This window comes from Myotis nattereri, assembly GCF_964212035.1.
Source record: "Myotis nattereri genome assembly, chromosome: 8".
NCBI lineage: Eukaryota > Metazoa > Chordata > Mammalia > Chiroptera > Vespertilionidae > Myotis > Myotis nattereri.
In genome coordinates, this window is record NC_138083.1 from 13,042,971 (window position 1) to 13,065,239 (window position 22,269).

Here is a 22,269-nt window from a genome sequence, read left to right on the forward strand (position 1 = left end):
AGTGCTCGGCACAGGGTAAGCCCTTCATTCCTGAGCACTGCTGCTGTTCATAGAGGCACTCACTGTAACCTGCCAACTTCCCAGGTGCTGGTGGGGGGCAGGTACGTCACCGTCCTCCTGGACCCTCACTCCTACGACTCCGTGGTGTGGGAGTCGCGCACCAAGCTGGATTTCCACGCCTACGCTGTCTTCCTCATGGAGAGGATTTTTGATGTGCAGCTTCCACACTACAACCCCAGCGATGAAAAGGCCAAGATGAAGCCGTGAGTGGTCAAAGACGGTACCTGCGCGTGGGCCGGGGGGGGGGGGGGTGATCTGTTTCCACCCGCTTGTCTCCACAACAGGTGTCCCGTAAAGACATTCTGTTTTGAGAAAATAAACAGAAACAAAAGAAAAAAAAACAACTCCTACATCTTAGGAGACAGCTCTGATTTGAGGAGAAGGCGACCAGGGTTTGGATCAGTCAGATCTAGATTCAAATCCCAGCTCGACCCCTTCCTAGCCTTGGGACTTTGGACAAGTCACTCCCCCTCTCTGAGCCTCTGTTTCCACGTCTGTAAGATGAAGAGAGATGGGTGGGGTGGCTAATATTTCTGAGTCCGCATCCTGCGTCAGGCATCTTGCATGATCTCACTGGTCTTCACCATGCTGAAGGGGGAGTAACTTACAGCCCCATTTTATAGATGAGGACACGGGGGCTCAGCGAAGTGACTTGCCCGGGGTCACACAGCTAGGACACGGTGCGGGTCCTGAAACATAAGGAATACTTCCATCAACAAGGGGGCACGTGAGCGCAGTTATTCAGTATTCATTCTGCAAACATCCGAGGACCAGCTAAGCGCTGCTCGCCATCCTAGATGCAGGGGGTGCAAAGTGATGCTAACCACCACCTGAGGACACCTAGCACATGCCAGGTGTTGGATAGGCACGCTTTCATACGTGTGCAACAGCCTCTAGAGGTGGGTGCTTTTATTCTCATTTTACAGATAAGGAGTCTGAGGCTCAGAGAAGTGACGTGCCCAAAGCCTCCTGCAGTAAGTGGCAGAGCTGAGATTTGAACCCCAGTCTCCAGGTTCCACAGCCCATTCTCCTCCACCCACCATACTGAGGAAATTAGACTCTGCACCCCTCCCTAAAGAGTCACGCAGTCTGATGGCACTCTTTAGTGATGTGTCTCCAGGAAGAGTAACCTCCTGGTAAAGTGTCTAGAAGGCTGGGTTTTGCAAGATGGCTAAAGCGGAGGAGAGGCCAGCCGTACGAGTGAACACTGATGAGAAGCAATGCCCTGTCTGACCTTGGCTTTGTGTGACAGCTGCTAGGAGTCTTCCTGAGCCTGCGAGTCCCGGGTCCCACCATTCCAGGGGAACCATGAGAGTTCATTAGCAACAGGAGTCCACAGTTCACTGCATCCTGCCCTCCTCCCCTGAAAGGACCCCAGTTTCCTCCAGTGTCTGCCCCCAAGAGTTTCTGGGAATTTCTCACAAGTTGGCATGATGTCTTCTGGGTGTGGCTGCCACATCTGTTGAAGGCTACTTTCTCTGTCGAGGATTAGGGTCTGGAATGGGGTCGGGGAAACAAGGTCAATCGCAGGCCCCTGTTTATTGAGCACTTGTGATGTGCCAGGTGTTCTCTCTTAAGCCCTTTACACCCATCATCTCACATGGGTCATGTCTACTGTCATTCCAACAATGTTCCAACTTGAACATCCAAAAGCTCTTATTACCTGAAAGTTCATGGAACCCCTCTGGAGTTTTCCACTCTAGAGATATCCAAGAGCCTAGGGGTTTACTCAGTCTAAAGTGGTCCTTATCCAAGTTTATGTGCCCCGAGGAGGGACTGTGGTGGTTAGGAGTTCACACTCTGGAATTGGGCAGGTCAGGGTTTCAATCCCAGCTGTATCACTTGCTGGTCGGGTGACTTTGGGCAAGTCACTTCCCTCCATGTCCCTGAGTTCCTCTGCCTGTAAAATGGGTATCATAATAGTCACTATTATCCCTAGAGTTATCAAAAGAAGAAATGAGATCATTGCTTAGCACAGTAAATAGTATTGGTCGGCATTGTTAATCATGGTGGTAATAATATCATCTCGTTTAAGCCAATCTTCCAAAAGCCCCCATTGCCCACAAGGACCTGGAGCCCTGGGACCCTGAGGTTGGAGGAGGGAGGTACCCGTGTGCGGATATTACCTTTAGGAATCTGCACTCTCATTTCTTTGTTCCCTGCCTCAGGACTCTCCTCCACAGAGACCTGCAGGCGCTCACGGATGCCATGTACACCAACCTGCGCACTGTCCTGCTGGGCGACGCCACAGAAGCGGGCAGTGGCTGGCATGAGATGGGTCTCCTCGATTTATCCTACAGCTTCCTGCTCAGGTGCACCCGGCAGCCCCTCTCCTACACTCTCAACTGTGATCTTTGGTGTGTAAGGATCCGCATTTTCCCTGGAGCGGTGCAGACACCATCAAGGGCTGCGACTGGTCTGAGCAATGCTGGTTTGGTCCACCCTGTCACTGTGGAGCAAACTGGTCCAGAAAGGGGCAGCTGAAACCACCCAGCAAGTTCACAGCAAAGCAATGCCCAGGTCTCCTGGCCTCTGCCTCCCTGTGTCCTTGTGTGGGCAAAGAAGTCAGAGAGGAAGCTGTGACCTGGGGGTACACGGGAGGGGAGAGATGATGTGGTGGCAGCTGGGTCTGTGTAGGCCCATGGTAACAGCAGGCACAGTTTGGGGGTCAGATGTAAGTGAACCCCTGTATCTGTAGGACCCAAGGCCTGGGCTGGAGCGCCTACCTCCTTGCCTGGCAGCCTAGGGCCTTTTCATCACCATCTAGAGCCCCTGAAATAGAAAGGGATGGATGAGTTGGATGACGGACACTCATATGGAGGTTCACATGGCCCCAAACCATGAGATGCCACCCCTTACATCTTCCTATGCAGGGCCCTGCCTCACTCAGAGTCACATCTAAGCTCTTACCCTGGCCTATAGGATCCTGCATGATCATCCCCCACCCCTCCTGCTCTCGTCCCCTACTGCTGTCCCCATTGCTCCCTTCCCTGTCATCTCACCGGCCTCTTTGCTGCCCCTTGAACAGGCCAAGCATACTGTAACCTCGAGGCCTTGAAGTTTCTGTTCCCTTGCCCGAGAATGTTGTTCCCTGCGTATCTGCATGGCTCCCACCTCACTTCATTCAAGTCTCATCTTAAGTGTCACCTCCTTCAGAGAAGCTGTGTCTGACATCCCATTTAATATGACCCTCTGTTGTTACCTCGCCCCATTCCAACTTTTTCTCTACAGCTCCTAGCGCCACCTATAGGTTATGTATATTTTCACACATTTAATTATTACGTGTCTTCAGCCAGGTAAGGTGTTATTTTGCTGTGGAGGTACCTTAGGAAGGGCCCTCACTCCCACCGTGTGAAACCTTTTGGCCTTCTTGATGTGTCTGTTTTTTTATTGCCTATTTTGGTAGAAATATATGTGCAGGGAGAAGGCTCTCTGCTTTAAGAAAAGCCCCCGTGCAAGTGGGATGACAAATGGCGACAGGTGTTAAACTGCAGTGTCACGGGGACCACAGGCCTGGTGAGGACCGCCTGACCCTGCCAGCTCATTGCTGTCTTAAAGGGGAGGCCATGACTCAACTCCTGCCTGGGGCTGCCAGGCTGGACTGGGGTTTGGGGGCCAGATTCTGCCCTTTTTCAAATTGAGATGAGGGGGAAATCCAGATTTTGTGTGAATTTTCTCAAAAGTTTAAATATATATTTAGTTTGTTTTTAGGAAAACTCTGTTGACCAAACAAAACCCGTTTGGGACTGAATCCAGTGTGCAAGCTGCCCTTTACAGCCCCTGCCCTAGGAAACAGGGCACTGGTCTGGGAAGAGGCCAGGGCCTCACGGGTTTGGGGGAGAAGGGAGAGAATTCCTTCTGGCTGATGCGGAGGCACGAGCAGGCCAGCGGGTTGGAGTCTGGGAGGAGCTCGTTCTGGGGGAGGATTATCTTCTCTTACTCAGTGGGGTGAGCAGGTCATGAGCCCCCCATCTCTGCCACATGGAGGCCGAGTCTGGACGAAGGGAGGTGGAAGGATGCAGGGCAAAGGGGGACGGTAGCCCGATGATCCTGTAATAGTCTCCTGAGATCAGTGTTGTCAGCATTAAGTTCTAACTATCCATCCATTCACCCACCCACCCTCCTGTCTGTTCGTCTACCCATCCACCTGCCCTTCCTCCCATCCAACCATCCATCCATTCATCCATCCAGTGACCATTCATTGGGGGCCTACTATGTGCCGGCACTGTGCAGATAAGGGGCAGAGTCTGGGCTAGACAGGCCTCTCTCTCAGCCCCCAGCCTCCCTCATTCCTGCATCCACCCTCTCCTTCTCAGGAAAACCCCTCTCCTGGGAGGCCCAGGGACTAGGAGGAGCTCGAGGGGGAGCACTGGGCTTTAGTCGTGTCTCTCTGCAGAGGCCGCGGCCTGCCCCTCCCACCAAGTGGAAAAGTGAAAACCTGTGGCTTTCCTCCCAGGTCTGAGGCCAGTGGGCCTGGGCCTGGGGCTGGGCTCCTGGAGCATTCAGAGTGGTGGGTGGTGCAAACGTTTCCTCAGGGCACGTTCCTACAGGCATGTGTGTGTATTTGTGTGTATGTCTGTGGTATAGGTGTGTAGGTTGTGTGAGGTATATGTGTGTATGAGTGTGAGGGTTTGTGTGTGTGTGTGTGTGTGTACATGTATATATGCGCGAGGGCGCACACGTGCTCCCGTGGCTCATCTTTTCTCCACAAGTACATCCCTGTCCTTCTCCTGTCAGACTCCTCAGGTCAAGCCCAGCCTCCTTCTCCTGGTTGCAGCCTCCACCCCCGCCCTGCATGACCAGCTAGCTCCCACCCCTGACCCCTCACACTCCAGCTCTAGAGCCCGGACCAGTGACACCTGGCAGCTCTGACCAGGCTGAGTTGCTCCCTCAGCTCCGGGCCTGTGCCCAGGCTGTGTGCTCTGCCTGAACCCCTGACCCCTCTTCGTCCCCCTGCTCATCAGACCCTGCCTCCCCAGGGAGCCTGCCCTGCCTCCCTCTCCTGGTCTGTGGCTCCATCGTGCCTCATGGTCCCCCTCACTCACTCTGCTGTGGCCTCACCAGCCTCCTTGCTGCTCCTCAACACTCCCATCTCCTTCCTGCCTTGGGTCGTTGGCACCCACTGTTCCCTCTGCCTCGGACCCCCTCCCTCTGCACTTTCCTGGCTGCTGATCCCAGCCTTCAGGTTTCAGCTTAATGGTGAGCCCCATATACCTCTGAGTGCCAGCTGACATATTACTTGTTCACTCATTTCTCTTCCTATTGTCTGTCCCCTGTCCTAGAGTGTCCGCTCTATGAGGACTTGAGGGTTTTGTCTGTTCACAGTGACTCCCTGGCCTAGAACAGTCGGGCATATAAAGGGTGTCCAAAAATTCACGCAAGAAGTAATTTTGATAGAAAACACAGGTTCATAATTAAAAATTGTAAATTTTTCATTGATTCATAAAGTATACAGTATAGAGTTATGTATGGAATAGCATATCGGGTAAATGGCCTCCATGGCTTTGCTGGCACATACGCACTCTTTTGTTGAAATTTTCCATGACCGTTTTGCATAAATGTGGCTGAATTTCGTTGATACAGCGCTCAATTTCCTCCTTCAAGGCGTGGGTGGTCATGGGCTTGTTGGCATAAACCTTAGACTTCAAAAAACCTCGAAGAAAAAAGTCCAACGGCTTTAAATCGCATGATCTGGGCGGCCAATTCTGATCACCAAAATGGGAAATTACACGACCAGGAAATGACTCACGCAATAATTGAATTGTTTCTCAGGCTGTATGGCATGTGGCACCGTCTTGTTGAAACCACATGTCGTCCACATCCATATCTTGCAATTTAGGCACAAAAAACTGGATTATCATGTCATAATAGCGAGCACCATTAAATTCAAATCTTGCGTGAATTTTGGGACACCCTTTAGTAGGAAAAGAAGGTGCTCTTTGGGTGTATGAATGAAGAAAAGCTTGGAGGCTGCTGTGGGAGGGTTTGGCCGGGGGTGACCAAGGAGGACCCCTGATCTGCTGTTTGCTGCCCCCAGAGCTGGCTACCTGACTCTGTACGGAGTCGAGGCCCTGCCACGTACCCAGCAGAGCCAGGCCCAGGACCGTGCCCACTCAGCCGACGTCTTCCACACCTTCCGCCAGCTCGACCTGCTGCTCCCCAAACTGGCGCGTGGCTCCCTGTCCGTGGGTAAGCACGGTGGGGACCCTGGTGGGTGGTGGGGCAGACTGAGGGACCCAGAGGGGGAATCCAAGCTCACGGTGGAGGGAGGATCTCACCTGTAAGGTGGGGAGAAGAGCAAGACCTTCCCAGAAGGTGGCTATCAGGACTGGCTGAGGTAATGATAATAATAAAAAAACAAACACTGTTATTTCTTAGCGCTATGTACTAGGTACCAGGTAAAATAAGCATTATCTCACTCAGTGCTCAGAACAGCGCATCACTTCATTTCCTTTATTTATATATTGTTAGAAACCAAACTTTAACACATTAGATTGTTTAAATGAAGAAACATTCTCTGGTTAACAACTCATAGATATAAACAGTAAAAAGTAATAATATTCACTCTTCCAAGCCCAACTTCCTAGGAATCAACTTTAACATGGTGATTTATATCCCTTCCCAGTGTTGTGTAGGAACGTTTTATTTTGCAAACAGAGACAGATATACATATCTGGAGTGTGTGTGTATTTACAAAAAGGGATTATGCCCATTATTTGCAACTCGTCTTTTTAACCTAACAATACAGATATATTTCCCTCGTCAATACAAGCATCTTCTAGGTTTTAGCCAATGAAAGTAGATAAGAGAAGTCAGTTACCAATATAAGAAGTAAAACTATCCCTATTTGCAAATGAGCAGACACTGTATCTGGAAAACCTCAGAAAATCCATGATAAAACAAACTGAAGCAAAACAAACCAACCAACCAACAAACAAAACAACAAAAGAAGAAGAAGAATCCAGCAAAATAGAAAGATATAAAATTAACATTAAAAAAATACAGACACATTTCCAGACCTTACGCAGTGGTTCTCAACCTTGGCTGCCCATTAGAATCACCTGGGAATCTTTTTAAAATCCTGATTTCTGGGCCTCACCCTCCGGAAATTCTGTTTCTTTGTTATGGGGTGGGGCCACAACATTAGTAACAAAGAAACAGAATTTCCAGAGGATGGGGCCCAGAAATCAGGATTTTAAAAAGATTCCCAGGTGATTCTAATGTGCAGCCAAGGTTGAGAACCACTGCTCTAGTGGGTTGTTATAATTGTTTCCGTGTGTGTGTGTGTGTGTGTGTGTGTGTGTGAGTGTGCGTGTGTTAATTACAGTATTTCATTGTACTGATATCTCTTCTGCCATCTGGTGATTTTATTTCTCGATGATAGTTTCCTGGAAGTGGGATTGTCAGGTCAAAGGGCATATCCATTAAAATAGTTATTAGTGAGTATCACATCATCTCCAAAAGATGGAGCAATTTCTACGCCTACCCAAAGGGAAGGAGTCCACCAGATGTTATCAGTCTTTCCACGTGTTTGCTAATCTGATGGGCAGTTTGTTTTAACTTAGGTTTTCCCACAACTTTGTCAACATGCACTTGTCATCCTTTAAATCCTTGACAATCTGATGGGTAGGAAAGGGCATCTGGCTTTCTAGGCATTTTCCTGTTGACTGAGATGAAACATGTTTTTGTGTTTCACCAGCCAATTGCTTTTCCTCCCTGAATTGCCTGTTCATGTCTCTAAACATCTCTTTAGAGGCAAATCCTTATCTTATTGACTCCTGCCATCAGTGTTGGGAGTTTGGTACCATTATACCCATTTGCAGGTACGGAAATTGAGGCTCAGAGAGGTCCCTTGTCGTAGACACACAGCTGACAGGTGGCAGAGCCAGCAAAATGGAAACTTGGTCAGCCTGCAAAATGCTGAGCATAAAGAATCTGACATCCCAGTGCCCACTGCTTCTCCAGGGAAGGGTGGTTTCTCCATAGCCCTGCCGCCACGCTGACCTCCATGGAGTCTGGATAGATGCAGAGGGGACCCACCCCTTCTTCATTCTGGGAGCAGCGGAGGGCGGGGGGGAGGGGAGGAGTTGGTTATAGGAAGGCTGCATTTTCCAGTATAGGCAGCAGGTGGCAACATTGGGAAAGGTTTCTCAGCTCCAGGCTGGAGGCTGTGGGGCAAACCTGTCCCTATCACAATATAAAATGCACATGCTTTTAATCCTGAACTCCCACTGCTAGGACTTATTCCACAGACATGCTCGCACTTGTCTACAGACAGAACAAGATATTCATTGCCATGTTGCTTGTGACGGCAAATGCTAGAAACAACCTAAATGTCCACCAGCAGGGGCTGATGAAATAAGTTATTCATTCACATAAAGGAAAACCATGGGACCATAGAACAGAAAGGGTGAACTGCATGTGCTGCTGGAGGACTGAACCCACTATTATGACAAAGGCGCGGGACAGCGGGTATATTGTGCTTTTTGCCTTTCTTCAGCTTTATTGAGATATGATTGACAACCAGAACCGTGTTTGTTTAGGGTGTATTGCATGACTTGACCTACATATTTTGTGAAATGATTACCACAATAAGTTTAGTTGACATTCATGTTTTCTAAAAATGTGAGAAGAGGTATAGATTTTTTATTCTGGGAAGGCTGAGATGGGATGGAGAGAAACTTTTATAGTATACACATTTGAACTTTTAGAATTTCTCTTTTTTTATTATTATTATTTTTTACCATGTGCATGCATTATTCCTCTGCTTTTAAAAAATATAAATATGTTTTAAAAGAAAATTGACCCTCTTGGGGACTTTACTCCATTGAGTCTGGTATTTCTCTTACAGGAGGGCAGTGGGGGCAAGGGGCAGTTAAACAGAGCCCTAAGCTAAGCAAAATGTTCCTTTCTAGAACATTCATTTCACTGGATTATTGGGGAGGGGTGCTATTTTATTTGAATTTTTTTTTGGGGGGGGGAGAGAGGCATTTTTATATTAAAGAATCAGAGAATCTAATACAAAAACCCAATTCATGTTAAAGGGAAAATGCAGACTTTGAAGGCCTGTCTCCCTAAGGGGCAGAGGCACTTTTGAGGGAAAACTTGAGAGGCACTTAAGCCTAGGACCCTCTTTTTACGGATGGAAAGATCGAGATCCAGAGATAGACAGGGCCTCAACCAATTCCACACAGCGTGGGAGGTCTGGGATTCGAACCTGCTTCTCCTTGGAGAAATGTCTATTCAAGTTCTTGGTCCATTTTTGGAATTGGTATTGTTTGGGTTTTTGTTGTTGTTGAGTTGCAGGAATTTTTTAAATATATTCTGGGTACTAGATCCCTATAGAGAGATGATTTGCAAATATTTTCTCCTCTTCTGTTGTCTTTTCCCACTGTGTGGCTTTGTAAAGTCATCCTTAAAAGCAGTGTTTACAGTGACATTCAAGGTTTGCAATTGTGCTGTCCAACCTCAAAGAATGCCACCCATTTCTAAATCTGTGTTAAATTTCTGTGCCTGCTTTTTTGAACTATTTCCTCAGATGACCCCCACATGCATCCAGAACCAGCATCCATTGAGGTGGCTGCAAGCTTCCTGCACCCTGCACTCACCTGTTTCAAATCTCCGCAGGCGCGGGCCCACCCCCAGCGATTCTGACAAGACTGGTCTATGGTGGGACCTGGGCATGAGATTTAAAAGCTCCCAAGCGATTCTCCAGTGCCCAAGAAAACAGTGTATTCCAGATGAACAATTGGGCTCACTGCCTGTTATTTGAAAATGTAACTAATATACTTACAAAAATAAGGTTAGCCTACATTGAACACCCTTTTAAACACCTGTGCATGCAGCCTGCTCAGAGCCACTCACTGGATGGATCTTCTTACACTGCTTTGTGCCTCAGAGAGAGTTCCTAGAACTTTGGAATTTCGTAGCAATCCAAAGCAACTTCCATCTTCCAAGGGGCGATTTTGGAAAAACCAAATCTTATACTTGTGCAAATATATGTAAATATAGCACCTTGTAGCATTAACAGAATATTTAAATCGTAAGCACCTGTCTTTATTCCCTCAACAGTCTGCCCTTGTGGGCCCACTTTATAAACTAGAACACAACGCACCATTGTTTATTTGATAGGGATGCAAATGAGTGATTTGTGAGCCAAAGTTGACTTTTCGAGATGCTCATGTGACCTGCACAGTGATTAAAAACTTCTTGTTTATATGCTGACCGTAAAAAACATAAAAAGATTGCACATGAGCACCTGGATTTTCAGCTTCTTCTGTAATCTAAACTCCCTGCTAGGGACCAATTGGCCAGGGGGCAGGGGCGGAGGGGAGTAGGGGGCGGGGCTCTGGTGGTGGAGCTGAGCAGAGGCTGCCCCTGGTCCCCTGTTCCCCACCGCGCCTGCCTGGCCCTCCTCCCTCCTTTATTTTACCTGCCTTCCCTGGAGGTAGTTAAATTTGAGACCTCAGACCAAACTGTCCCCTCTTGACGGCAGTTAGCTTGTTTGCGATGTCTCCGAATGAAGCTGTGCTGAGTCTGGGGAATGCGGCTTGGTGTTTCATGTTCGTTCCCCTGCTGTGTCAAGAACCACCGTTCGTTTAACACATATTTATTGAGTTACCATGAGCCAGGTGCTCGGGACACAGAGGTAAATCAAACAGACAAGGCCCGTTGCTCCTGTTCGCTGCGGGTGAGATAAACAATAAGTCAACATTTAAAGGGCTTCCCTGTAGCCACTTTCCCACAGGAACTCTCCACCCCCATGCAGTGCCACCCAGAAGACCCTTGGCCTCATGGGAAGTCAGGGCTGGGTGGCCCTGGGCTGGGGGCGGATCTGTAATATCCACCCCCTGCGCTCTCTCCCTGCAGGGGACAAGGACCACGTGTGCAAAGTCAAAGGTCGCCTGTGGAAGCTGTTGTCCCCAGTCAGGCTGGCCACCCGGGCCCAGAGGAGCACCTGGCTGGAGAGTTACCTGCTGCACCTGCAGGAGATGGGTGTGTCGGAGGAGATGCAGGCACGGGCTCTGGTGCTGCAGCTCTGGGCCACACAGGTGGGCGTGGCATGCGAGCGGGGGCACGCAGGTGTGCATGTGTGGTTGTGTATCTATGAGTTTGTATAGGTATGCCTTAGTGAGTGTGTACCAGCTCCCTGACTCTCTAACTGTGAAACAGTATCATGAACATGATCATTCACGAAGCAGAGTGAGGAGTGGGAGTGGACTGAGGGACAAGATCACAAAGGTCCTATGGATCCTGGTAGGTAAAGAATTGGGTTTTCCTCTGGGTGAGTTGGGAGCCCTGGGAGGTTCTGAGCGAAGGAGGACAGGACCTGAGGAGCGAGGACCTGCAGGGAGACCATGGTGGCAGGACCAGGTGGGGGCCATGGGAGTGATGAGGATGTGGAAAGATTCTGGAAACCAAAGGAACACAGCACCAGTGCGTTTAGTAATGGAACAGGTATTGGGGTGAGAGAGAGCCTGGCTCCTGCCCTCCCCCAACCCCAGAGCCCCCCCCCCCCCCTTCTCTTGGCCCCACCTCAGCGATGACAGTTGCACAGGCTGACATTTCTGGGTAATTCCTATCCCATCGACTTGCAAGTTATTTTTAGTTTTGTCTCAGAGCCATTAACCGTCCTTGGAGGCAGAGGCTGGCAAGAGGTGGGGGCCCCATTAGTGCCTAATAACATATTTATGGGCAGAGATTGGAGCTACAAACTATTCCCAGAATCCCTTGTGGAAATGACCTCTGTCAGCAGAACTGGACGCTGGCCTTGAGTGACAGGCGGTCCGGGGAACAGCTTCCATCAGGGCCGGGAAAACTGGCAGGAGTTGGGGACAGGACATCCTCTGAGGGTGAGTTATGGCAGCATCCAAAATTCAGGCACGGGGGAAGACCCTTCGAAAACACAGGTCTGGAGAGCAGGGGCGAGGCACTGTGTAGCCCAGTGGTTTCAGGCACAGGCTCTGTGACTGACCTGCCACTTCCTGGCAGGCGAGCTGCTTAACCCTTGGTGCCTGGGTTTACTCCTTAAGAGGGAGATGACAGTACCTTCCTCAAGATCGTGATGAGGGAGTGATACATGTGAGACCTGTAACTGCTTGGCCGGTAACTAGAGCTCAATAAACGTGTTCCACAAATATTCAGTGAGGTCCCGCTGTGTGCCAGGCACCCTTCTAGAAGCTGGGGGTAGAGCAGTGAGCAGAACCAAGATTCCTGCCATTATAGAGCTGACATTCTGGTGGGAGAAGACAGACTGTTAATAAAAAGTAGGTAAAATGTACTAGAGGGAATGAATTCTGTGGAGAACCAATAAAACTGGGGAAGGGATTAGCAGAGGAGAATGAGGAGGGCCTACTCTATATAAGATGGTCAAGAAAGGCCTCACCAAGAAGGTAACACCTGAGCGGAAACTCGAAGGAAGTGGGGAAGCGAGTCATGTAGCTATAATAGAATGAGGACATCCAGGCAGGGGGGACTGCACGTGCAAAGGCCCTGAGGTGGGGATGAAGGTGCCAGACCACTCAGGGCCCTGTAGGCCATAGGGAGGACTTTGGCTTTTACTCTGAGATGGGAACACCTTGCAGGCTCTGAGCTGAGGAGCAACATGGTCTGTCTTCTGCTTTCAGGGAGTCATTCTGGTTGCATTGCTGAGAAAACTGTAGTTGGAGGAAGCGAAGGCAGGGAGACCAGAGCGGAGGCCACTGCAATATCCAGGCAGGAGAGGATGATGTTAGACCAGAGTGCAGGGGAAGCGTGATTGGATTCTGGATGTATTTCAAGGTAGAGCCAATGGGATTTGCTGTTGGCTGGGACATTGGGGGTGGGTCTAATCAAGGATGGCTCCAGGTTTGGGCCTGAGTGGTGGGAAGAATGAAGTTGCCATTAACAGGTGAGGTAGGTGGTAGAAAGAACAAGTTTTGGGGGAGAAAATCAGGAAGTAGGTCTTGAGTGTGCTGAGTTTGAGATGGAGAATGGTGGGGGGTGGGGTGACACCTAAATTAAAGAGTCTGGGGTTCAGGGTTAAGGTCTGGGCTGTGACATTCATTTGGGAGTTGTCAGCGTAGGCCTGTTGTTGAAACGACTGGCCTGGGGATCACTGAGGGTGACGTTGGATGGGGAGGGGGACCAGGCTCTGGGCCTCTCCAGTTTGGGATGGAGAAGATGAGGGGGAGCCGGCAAAGGAGACTGAGGAGGAGTGGCCAGGGGGCGGGACCGGGATGGAGCGCCACCCAGAGGCCAGGATGGAAAGTATTCCAAGGGGTTGAGAAATGGTAGCTGCGATTGCTATTTCAGAAGCTCTCAAACACTTTACCACATGCCATGTGCCAGCCAGCCTGTTGAGTACTTTACAGACATCATCTCGCAAAAGCTCCCTGAGTCCAGAACCCCAAAGCCTGGAATCAGGCTGATGGAGGGGTCAGTGGGAAATGCCTGCACCCAGGGACCTATAGGAGAAGCCGGTGGCCTGAGGCCCAAGTCCAGGCAGGGGAAGAGGCCCGATCTAAAGGGGTGTGAGTTGGGGTGGGCAGAGGAGGAGAACCCCAGCAGGGCCCAGGCTCCCCTCAGCTCTGGGCCTTGGACTTTGTCTTCAGTGGGAGGGAATGATGCTAGACTACAAGTGACCTCCTGGGTGAATGGGCAGCGAGTTCAGAATCTCTCATGATTGTCTGAGCACACTTCGCGTGTGCACCCACACTCGCGCACTCACACGCGTCTGTGCAGGCGGGTGGAGGGTGGTCTTTGTCACCTCCCCAACTTGCCACAGCTTCTTCCTGAAAGCAGAGGTAACTGCGCAGCCTGGTGTTCCACTCCTGCTTTGGAACGAATGAGCCGTGGCCCCCATCTGACCATCCTGGCAAACGGAAGTGGCCTCGGCGCTGAGTTAACCCGAAGCTGAATTATTTATTGCCTGCATTCCCCTGGCTTTTTGAGTGATGGACAGCAACTGACCTTGCTTGTCTCCGCTGGACCTGAGGTGCGGGAGGAAACCTCAGGGAAAGTCCCAGGTCCCCACTTGTTCTCCAGCCTGGAGGAGGGGCCCGCGGGAGGGAGGAGCCTCTCTGAGCACCTGTTCTGTGGCCGCTGGCATCCAGGCTCAGTGGGCCTGCTGCTATTGGAGCAGAAGGGAAGTCCGGAGGCCCAGAGGAGAGAGTGACTTGTCTGGAGTGACAGGGAGTGGGGAGCTGGGATTTGAACCAAACTCTGCCTGGTCCCAGTCAGGGCTCTGCCAGCCCACCTTCCATCCAAGCTGACTTGCAGGCCCCAGCCCAAAGGAACACAGATGTTCAGTCGACAAATACCATGGGGCCTCTCCTACACGCTGGGCAGTGGGCAGGGACTAGGCCAGTGATGGCGAACCTTTTGAGCTCGGCGTGTCCGCATTTTGAAAAACCCTAACTTAACTCTGGTGCCGTGTCACATAGAGAAATTTTTTGGTATTTGCCGCCATAGTAAAACAAAGACTTATATTTTATATATTTAAATGCCATTTAACAAAGAAAAATCAGCCAAAAAAGTGAGTTCGCGTGTCACCTCTGGCACGCGTGTCATAGGTTCGCCGTCACTGGACGAGGGAGTTCTTAGTTTTCCTGTTCAGCGGAAGGTGTGACAATGGTGTGTCCTTAGTGGGGGAACTGAATAAGGGAACAGGGTACCTCCTTGGCACTGAAATCATCACGGCAGCTAAAGAAAAGGACAGAACATCCGTTTCACCGTCGCTGATGCTTTGGTGCCTTTGTTTACTGCCTTTTTTGTGTGTCTTTTTTCTGTGGTTAAGATCATGTAGTTTTTTAGTCCCGCTTTTAATTTGCCCTAACATTGTGTCGTGGACATTTCTCCGCGTCCTTGCAGACCCCTGTAAAAATCATACACAGTGAAAAGCCAGTTTCCCCCCTCCCTCCCCTCCCATCCTCCCAGCTGCTGTCCCAGAGGCAACCTCGGCTGCCAGTTATCTGAGCCTCCTTCCCGAGCCGGTCTGTGCTGCTTCGCATACGTCCCCTTTAAACACGCACACCGTGTGCATCTCGCTGTTTGCTTGCTTCCGGGAGCCTTGCCTATAGTCCTATTGGTACCCACAGAGCCGGCTTCTTTGCAACGACTTCCTGTTGGGATGATCACCATTGATCTCATTGATCTCCTATTGATAGACACTGAGGTTGCTTCCAATCTTGCTGTTACATCAGCACCATGGTAAATATCCCTGTGCAAACAGCTTTTTGTCCACATGCAACTAAGTCTGTAATAGAATTACTGGGCAAACATGACATTTAGTGACTGTTTAATATTCCATTGTTACTAAAGATTGGATAGGACAGTCATTTATGGTACACAAAGATCTTCCCCCCAAGTGAGGTTAGTTGGTATTCACCCATGCCTCATTTAAGGGTACCCCATGCACATTGTAGCCAATACATGCTGCACACATGAGTATCAAAATGTTCAGCCAAAGCTAAAGTCTTAGAGCAAGAAATTCCATCCATTTTCCTAATTATTTAGCTATTGAGAAGTTTTAAATATTTTTTCAAGCCATTAATAGCTTTCATAATCATCATTGATCATTGCTACTTCGCTTTATATGTACACAATACCCACATATTTGAAAGCAAATATTCAGATATTGTATGTTTGCTGCACCCTTACTTAACTCACATGCCTGTGGGCCTGCTGGGCATCAGCTGGTCTTGACTGGGCTCAGCTTTATTCCATGTGTCTCCCATCCTCCTCTTGGGACCAGTGGGCGAGGCAGGCAGGTGGAAACACAAAAGGTCTCTAAAGGCCTAGGCCTACAGCTGCTGTTCTGTTGATTCTGCCTCATTCTATTGGGCAGAGCAAGTCACATGACTGAGCCCCAAATTCAAGGAGTGGGGAAATACACTCTGCCTCTTTAATGAAACGAAGTGCAGTCACAGGGATGCCACCAGCCTCAGATGTCAACAGTAATCTTAATTAACACACTCCATTACTACTATTGATGCTTCTTTTTTTATTTTGCTGATTAGCTATGAAAATTACCTCTGTGACCTCATATCAGTGATCTTGCTCAAGGTCAGGGATGCCAGAAATAGCCTGGAAGTAGCCATTGGGCTATGCCAAACCACACTCCAGTTCTTGGCCCTGTCCTGAGGTGAAGATAGACAAAGGTCATGCCTAGATGTTTGGCAGGGGTGGGAACACAGGCCTCCTGACCCCTGCCCCTTGACCAGGGCTGTGTCCATGGCATAGACCATTCAGCTTACACCCCAGGTTTGCTGTCTCGATGGTACAACTGGGGCTCTTCTCATTGCAGGGGAACATGGGTCCAGCTGCCTTCTGGCTTCTGCTCTTCCTCCTCAAGAATCCCGAGGCCCTGGCTGCCGTCCGTGAAGAACTCGAGCATGTCCTCTCTCGAGCAGAGCAGCCTGTCTCACAGATGACCACCCTCCCACAGAAGGTTTTAGACAACATGCCTGTGCTCGGTGAGATGGCCAGACCCTTCAGACAGCCCCAGGCTGGGTCATCATGGCCCCCTCGGGTCTCCCCCACATGAGCTCCCGTCGTCCAGGGTCCATCAGTGTCCTCTGACCTAAGGTCCCCCTGAGCCTCCTGTCTTCTTAGACTTGGCATCTCCATGCCTCAGTCTCAGCTATGCATAGGCTCAGTGGGAGGTTTTAGGTTGCAAATGGCAGGAAACCTAACTTAAACTGGCTGGAGCACAAAGAGGACTTTATTTGGGGCAATAAACTAAATAGTCCAGAAGTATTTAGCTTCAGGTACAGGTGGATCCAGGTGCTCCAACAATGCCCTCAGGATTCCGTCTTTCTCCATCTCTCAGCCTTGTTTTCTGCTGGGTTGGCTCCAGTCTCAGGCTGGCAAGAGGGCCACCAGAAGCTCCAAGCTGACGTGTTCTTGCCCTGTGAGCACATGCCTCTCTGCAGCATTCCTACCCAAAGTCCCAGGAATGTGTCTCATTGGCTCTCTTTGGGTCATATGCCCATCTTGAACCAATCATAGGGTTCAGAGGGTTGGAAATATGCTCTGATTGGCCACACACAGCCCAATCCCAGCAGTTGGGAGTGGAATCAACAGTCCAACCTGCTGGGGTCCAACCCCAGCGGGTCCAGGGGTTCCCAAAGGCGTAGACGGAGTCGGCGAAGAAGGAATGACACAGAGGCAGCGTTCAGTTGATCAGCAGCCTAGCCAGGATCTCCAGCCAAGTTCTGGTCTGGATCTCCAGAGAGGTTCTGCTTAGGATCTCCAGCCAGGTTCTGTGTCCATGGTCTCTTGCTGGGTTCTCCAGCCAGGTTCTCCAGGTTCTCCAGTCAGGTTCTGTAGCCATGTTCCCTCTCTAGGTTCTCCAGCCAGGTTCTGTCCAGGTTCTCCAGCCAGGTTCAGTCACCAGGTTCTAGTCAGGTTCTCTTGCCAATTTCTGTAGTCAGGTTCAGTCCAGGATCTTTTGCCATGTTCTCTCGCTAGGTTCTGTCTCTAGGTTCTGAGGCCAGTTTCTGTCCAGGATCTTTTGCCATGTTCTCTCCAGTGAAGTTCTTCTGTCTCTAGAGAACGTTCTGTGTAGGTTCTGTGCCTAGGTTCTGTCTCTCTTCGTTCTCTCTTCTTCTGTGTCTTGCTGTCTTGTTACATCTGTATTTATACCAGTTGATTCAATCCTATCAATCTCTATTACAAAGGTTAGGGCGTTTCTTATCTCCATTCCAGGGACTAAAGATTATGTAGCTTAAGCATGATTGTTCGTAGTTAAAGTGATTAATTACCCGCCTGGCACTTAGTTAAGAGGTTTTATTCCCTCCCTAACTTCAGGGGAAAATCCCTACCTGGGGAAACAACCTTTCTCAGAGACCTTGGTTAAAACACATAGTGCCAAGAAGGTGAGCAAACATTTGAAGAACAGTATGCCATATATGCCAGGTCCTTTGAAACAGCAAGGATGGACCGGCTCCCGGCACCAACCCCTGAGAGTGGGAGAGGGGTGGTCCTCAGAGGAAAACCAGGGTACTGTTTCCAGAAAGGGACTGACTGTATGCTGGGCAGGCAGAAACAACCAATACTGATGGTCCTGCTCTCTCCCTAGTCTTCTCTGATATCTCTCTGGTCCCCACCTCCCCTCATTGCCTCTCTTGGGATTAGACCCAAATCCTCAAGTCTAAGATCTCTGAGGGACCATAGCAATAACACCTCATGAACTTGCCTTTTCGGCCTGACTGTGGGCAAGTCATGCTCCCTTTCTGAACCTCCTCACCTTCCTCTGTAAATGTCTTGATGCTACAACATGTCCTAGGGGGTGGCATTTAAATGGGTAGAGGACGGCTGCTGACTCTTCCTTGTACCTGCCCCGTGCAGAGAGTGTGCTGAGTGAGACCCTCAGACTCACGGCTGCGCCCTTCATCACCCGAGAGGTTGTGGCGGACATGGCCATCCCCATGGCAGATGGGCGGGAATTCTCCCTGCGACGCGGCGACCGCCTCCTCCTCTTTCCATTCCTGAGTCCCCAGAAGGACCCAGAGATTTACACAGACCCCGAGGTAAATGCCATGTTATAGAGACCGTGGGGAGAAAGTGGCTTCGGGACCAGCCAGATCTGAGCGGCATCCTCGCTCTGCTTTTTGCTGTGTGACCTTGTCACCGTTCGATTCCTGGTCAAGGCACATGCCTGGGTTGTGGGTTAGATCCCAGTGTGGGGCGTGCAGGAGGCAGCCAATCAATGATTCTCTCTCATCATTGATGTTTCTATCTCTCTCTCTTCCTCTCCCTTTCTCTCTGAAATCAATAAAAATATATAAATCAATAAATAGCTGCCATAATTTTTTAACCAATCTTCCATTAATTGCCCCTTATGTTGTTTCCAGTTATTTCCTCTTATAAACAAGCCTGCGGTGAACATGCTCGTAGCTTGTTTTCATGCATGCATGTATGGGGGTGGAGTCAGAAATGGACCTTCTTCCTGTCGCAGGTTTTTAAGTACAACCGATTCCTGAACGCTGATGGATCAGAGAAGAAGGACTTTTACAAGGATGGGAAGCGACTGAAGAATTACAGCATGCCCTGGGGTGCTGGGCACAATCAGTGCCTGGGGAGGGGTTACGCCATCAGCAGCATGAAACAGTGAGTTTGGGGACGGGGGGCTGGGCAAGGGGAGGCTCCTGCTCTATCTGGTTGGCACACACCTTCCTCTCTGGAGACCGAGAAGCTAAGCCAGGAGAAGGGTTTAAGGAAGAGACTTCAAACGACATCCACGAGCCATGTCTTGCCCACAAATCTTACTTGTGTTTTTAGAATATGTGCTAACTTTTAAGAATCAGAAGAGCTCACGTAAAAAGCCAGCTTTCTGATTCCTTTTGAAATAATCAGATCTGGCAACAGGTCCTTCCCCCTGAGCCTATGCCCAGATACCAAACACCCAGAATACCAGACACTGGACATCTTGTGCAGCTGACCGTGGCCGTCTGTCTGCAGCCGCTGTACTGCTCAGAACCTCGGCGGAACTGGCCAAGGGTCACCCTGCCCTTTGGTTATTTTAATGCCTCTTCATTCTCTTCCCTTGACCCCAAAAGCCTTGGCCCCCAGGTCACAAACAGATTGGGCCAGGGGTTAGGATATCCACCCAGTCCTTCTGTCCAGCCCCGTAGTCAGTGTAAGCTGGGTGACCTTCTGTGCTCTTATTTTTCTCAACTATAAAATTGGGATACTGGTGTGAGAAATGGCTCACCTGGCCGAATTTCAATGATGGACTGGGAAACAGAAGCATGGCAAAAGTGAGACTTTAAAATAGCGCTCTTAAGAGCGGGCACTCATTTTACAGGATCACACGTGGGGCAGAAGACATAGCCTATTTACTTAGACCCTCCTCCGGTTCCTCATTGGCTGAGTACTGTCTCATCACCTATTTCCTAATAGGTCACCTAGGTCTTGCTGTCTCCCATTGGGTTATTTTAAAAAATGGCTGGGCCTTCTCTAGTTGCCTCCACCTCTCTTTGCCTAGGGCAGTGGTTGGCAAACTGCGGCCCCTTGAGTGTGGCTCTTCCACAAAATACCACGTGCGGGCGCACATGTACAGTGCGATTGAAACTTCGTGGCCACACTCGCGAGCCACATGCGGCTCTTTGGCCCCTTGAGTGTGGCTCTTCCTAAGCCTTAGGAGCACCCTAATTAAGTTAATAACAATGTACCTACCTATATAGTTTAAGTTTAAAAAATTTGGCTCTCAAAAGAAATTTCAGTCATTGTACTGTTGCTATTTGGCTCTGTTGACTAATGAGTTTGCCGGCCACTGGTCTAGGGGAATCTTCCTAGGACGTGTGTATCAGCCACAGGTACAGCTCTCATCCTCTCTCCCCACCCCCACATCCTGTTTGCTCTCGGGAAATTCAGCCGCTGCCTGGCCACATGCTGTTTCTTTTCTATGAAGATAAATCAGAGGCATATTTCTAACACTGGTCATACTGCATCCCAGAGGTGTCAGGACAGAGGAATGAGATCTTTCTAAACACTTAACCCACTGCCTGGCTCATTGTGAGCACCTAATAAATGTTAGTTACTATCGTAATTACTAATCGCACTATTGTTACCGGGTCGGTATTATGCTAAGTGAATGGGCATTTAACACTAACCTCTCTGCCACAGTTTTATCTAACAGTAAAATGGAGATCATAAAACAGCTGGTTCTGTTCATGAGTGTTCCCCAAAATCACTGTGCCGTGAGAAATCACGCATTAAAAACCACAGGGATTGTGGGAACAATGGGGCCAAAAACCTCACCCGTGACACAATGAGAAAAAGATAAGAACCTAGGGAAAATGGCAGCAGAGGTTTACACGTGTTAAATGGCTAAGAAATACCCAAGTGCTACAGAAAATACGGCACTTCACTCTTAAAACGACCTGAAGTTCACTGTGGAAGTGGACCGTGGGTGGGATGGCAGCTGTGAGCTACTGTGAGGAGTGGAAGGAGGGGTATCTGAAATTGGACATTTGATATGAGTGGTGGGGCACATAACACACACACATGTGCACGTACGCACATGCACGCACCGTGAGCTGGGGTCAAGGGAGGATAGAGTTTAGGTGTGTGTGTGTGTGTGTGTGTGTGTGTGTTGTAAATTCTTGCTCAGCTCAGCTCAGCTCAGCTCAGCTGGGTGCAGGTTTTGCATTCTCCTTGTGTTTCTCACAGATAAAATTGCACATAAGCTAATGTGAAATTTGCATTAAGCTTCACTCGTGCCCTAATATGTCAATCACATTGGAACAAAGTCAGGTGTTCAAAACAAGTGTTATAGCAGGACCTGCTGTAGCTCCTACCTCCTAAAGCTTTCGGACAGATAGAGATCATATTAGGACACTAAATGTTTAGCACGGTGTCTGGCATGTAGTGCTTCAATAAATTAGCTAAGTGGTTGTTATTTTTATCTCACTTAATCATCATGACAGCCTGCTAGGTAGGTGTCAGTCTAACACTGAGGTCAAATCATTTGCCAGGTCACACACCTGGTGAGTGGAGGTACCAGGATCCAACTCCAGGTGTGGATACGGGACCCCTACCCTGTATAAACTCACCCTCCAGCATCCTACAGCTTCAGAGCTGGAAGGGATACATCCCACTTTAAAAATATGTATCTTTTTATTATTTCAGAGAGGAAGGGAGAGGGAGAGAGAGCTAGAAACATCAATGATGAGAGAGAATCATTGATCGGCTGCCTCCTGCACAGAGGGATTGAGCCCACAACCCGGGCATGTGCCCTGGTTGGGAATCAAACCGTGACTTCCTGGTTCATAGGTTGACGCTCAACCACTGAGCCACACCGACCAGACTTCATACATCCCACTTTTTTGACCTTCTTTGACCAGATGGGGAAACCGAGAAACTTGACAAGGGCCCCACACCCTTACGAGGAGAGACAAGTTCTGTATCCAGCTCTTCCATCCAGAGCTTGACTTTGCTCTGTCTTTGTCTTCCCTCTTATCGTTCATTCAGTAAGATTAGAGAATCCTTGCCGTGTGCTCAGTCCACCTTGGGCACCTGGGTCTCAGTGGGGGGATGGTGGGGGGCAGAGGAGCTGAAGACCCAGTGCTCACCCTCACTGACAGGGTGGTGCTGAGTAAGATAAGGCAGGTGGGCAGGAAGCAGTTGACATAAGGCAGGGCTGCCACCACATTTATGGGCACACTGATGACATCAAAAACATGGTTTGTGTACTTACTAGGACAGTTTTCCAGAAGATGGCAG

General features: G+C 49.6%; 1 protein-coding gene across 2 annotated transcripts in view; it reads left to right on the plus strand.

Moving 5' to 3' along the window:
• The window catches only part of PTGIS (prostaglandin I2 synthase), a gene marked incomplete at both ends in the record, with an annotated part of 39,271 nt that overhangs the window by 12,314 nt on the left and 4,688 nt on the right, over nucleotides 1-22,269 (plus strand). Inside the window, 7 exons of one of the 2 annotated variants that reach the window (XM_081096930.1) lie at nucleotides 85-263; nucleotides 2,229-2,372; nucleotides 6,098-6,249; nucleotides 10,930-11,111; nucleotides 16,346-16,514; nucleotides 18,391-18,572; nucleotides 19,001-19,152. In XM_081096930.1, the coding sequence (XP_080953056.1) occupies nucleotides 85-263; nucleotides 2,229-2,372; nucleotides 6,098-6,249; nucleotides 10,930-11,111; nucleotides 16,346-16,514; nucleotides 18,391-18,572; nucleotides 19,001-19,152 (1,160 nt within the window). The remainder of the gene's footprint in view (nucleotides 1-84; nucleotides 264-2,228; nucleotides 2,373-6,097; nucleotides 6,250-10,929; nucleotides 11,112-16,345; nucleotides 16,515-18,390; nucleotides 18,573-19,000; nucleotides 19,153-22,269) is intronic. The other variant, XM_081096931.1, reaches the window with a different exon arrangement.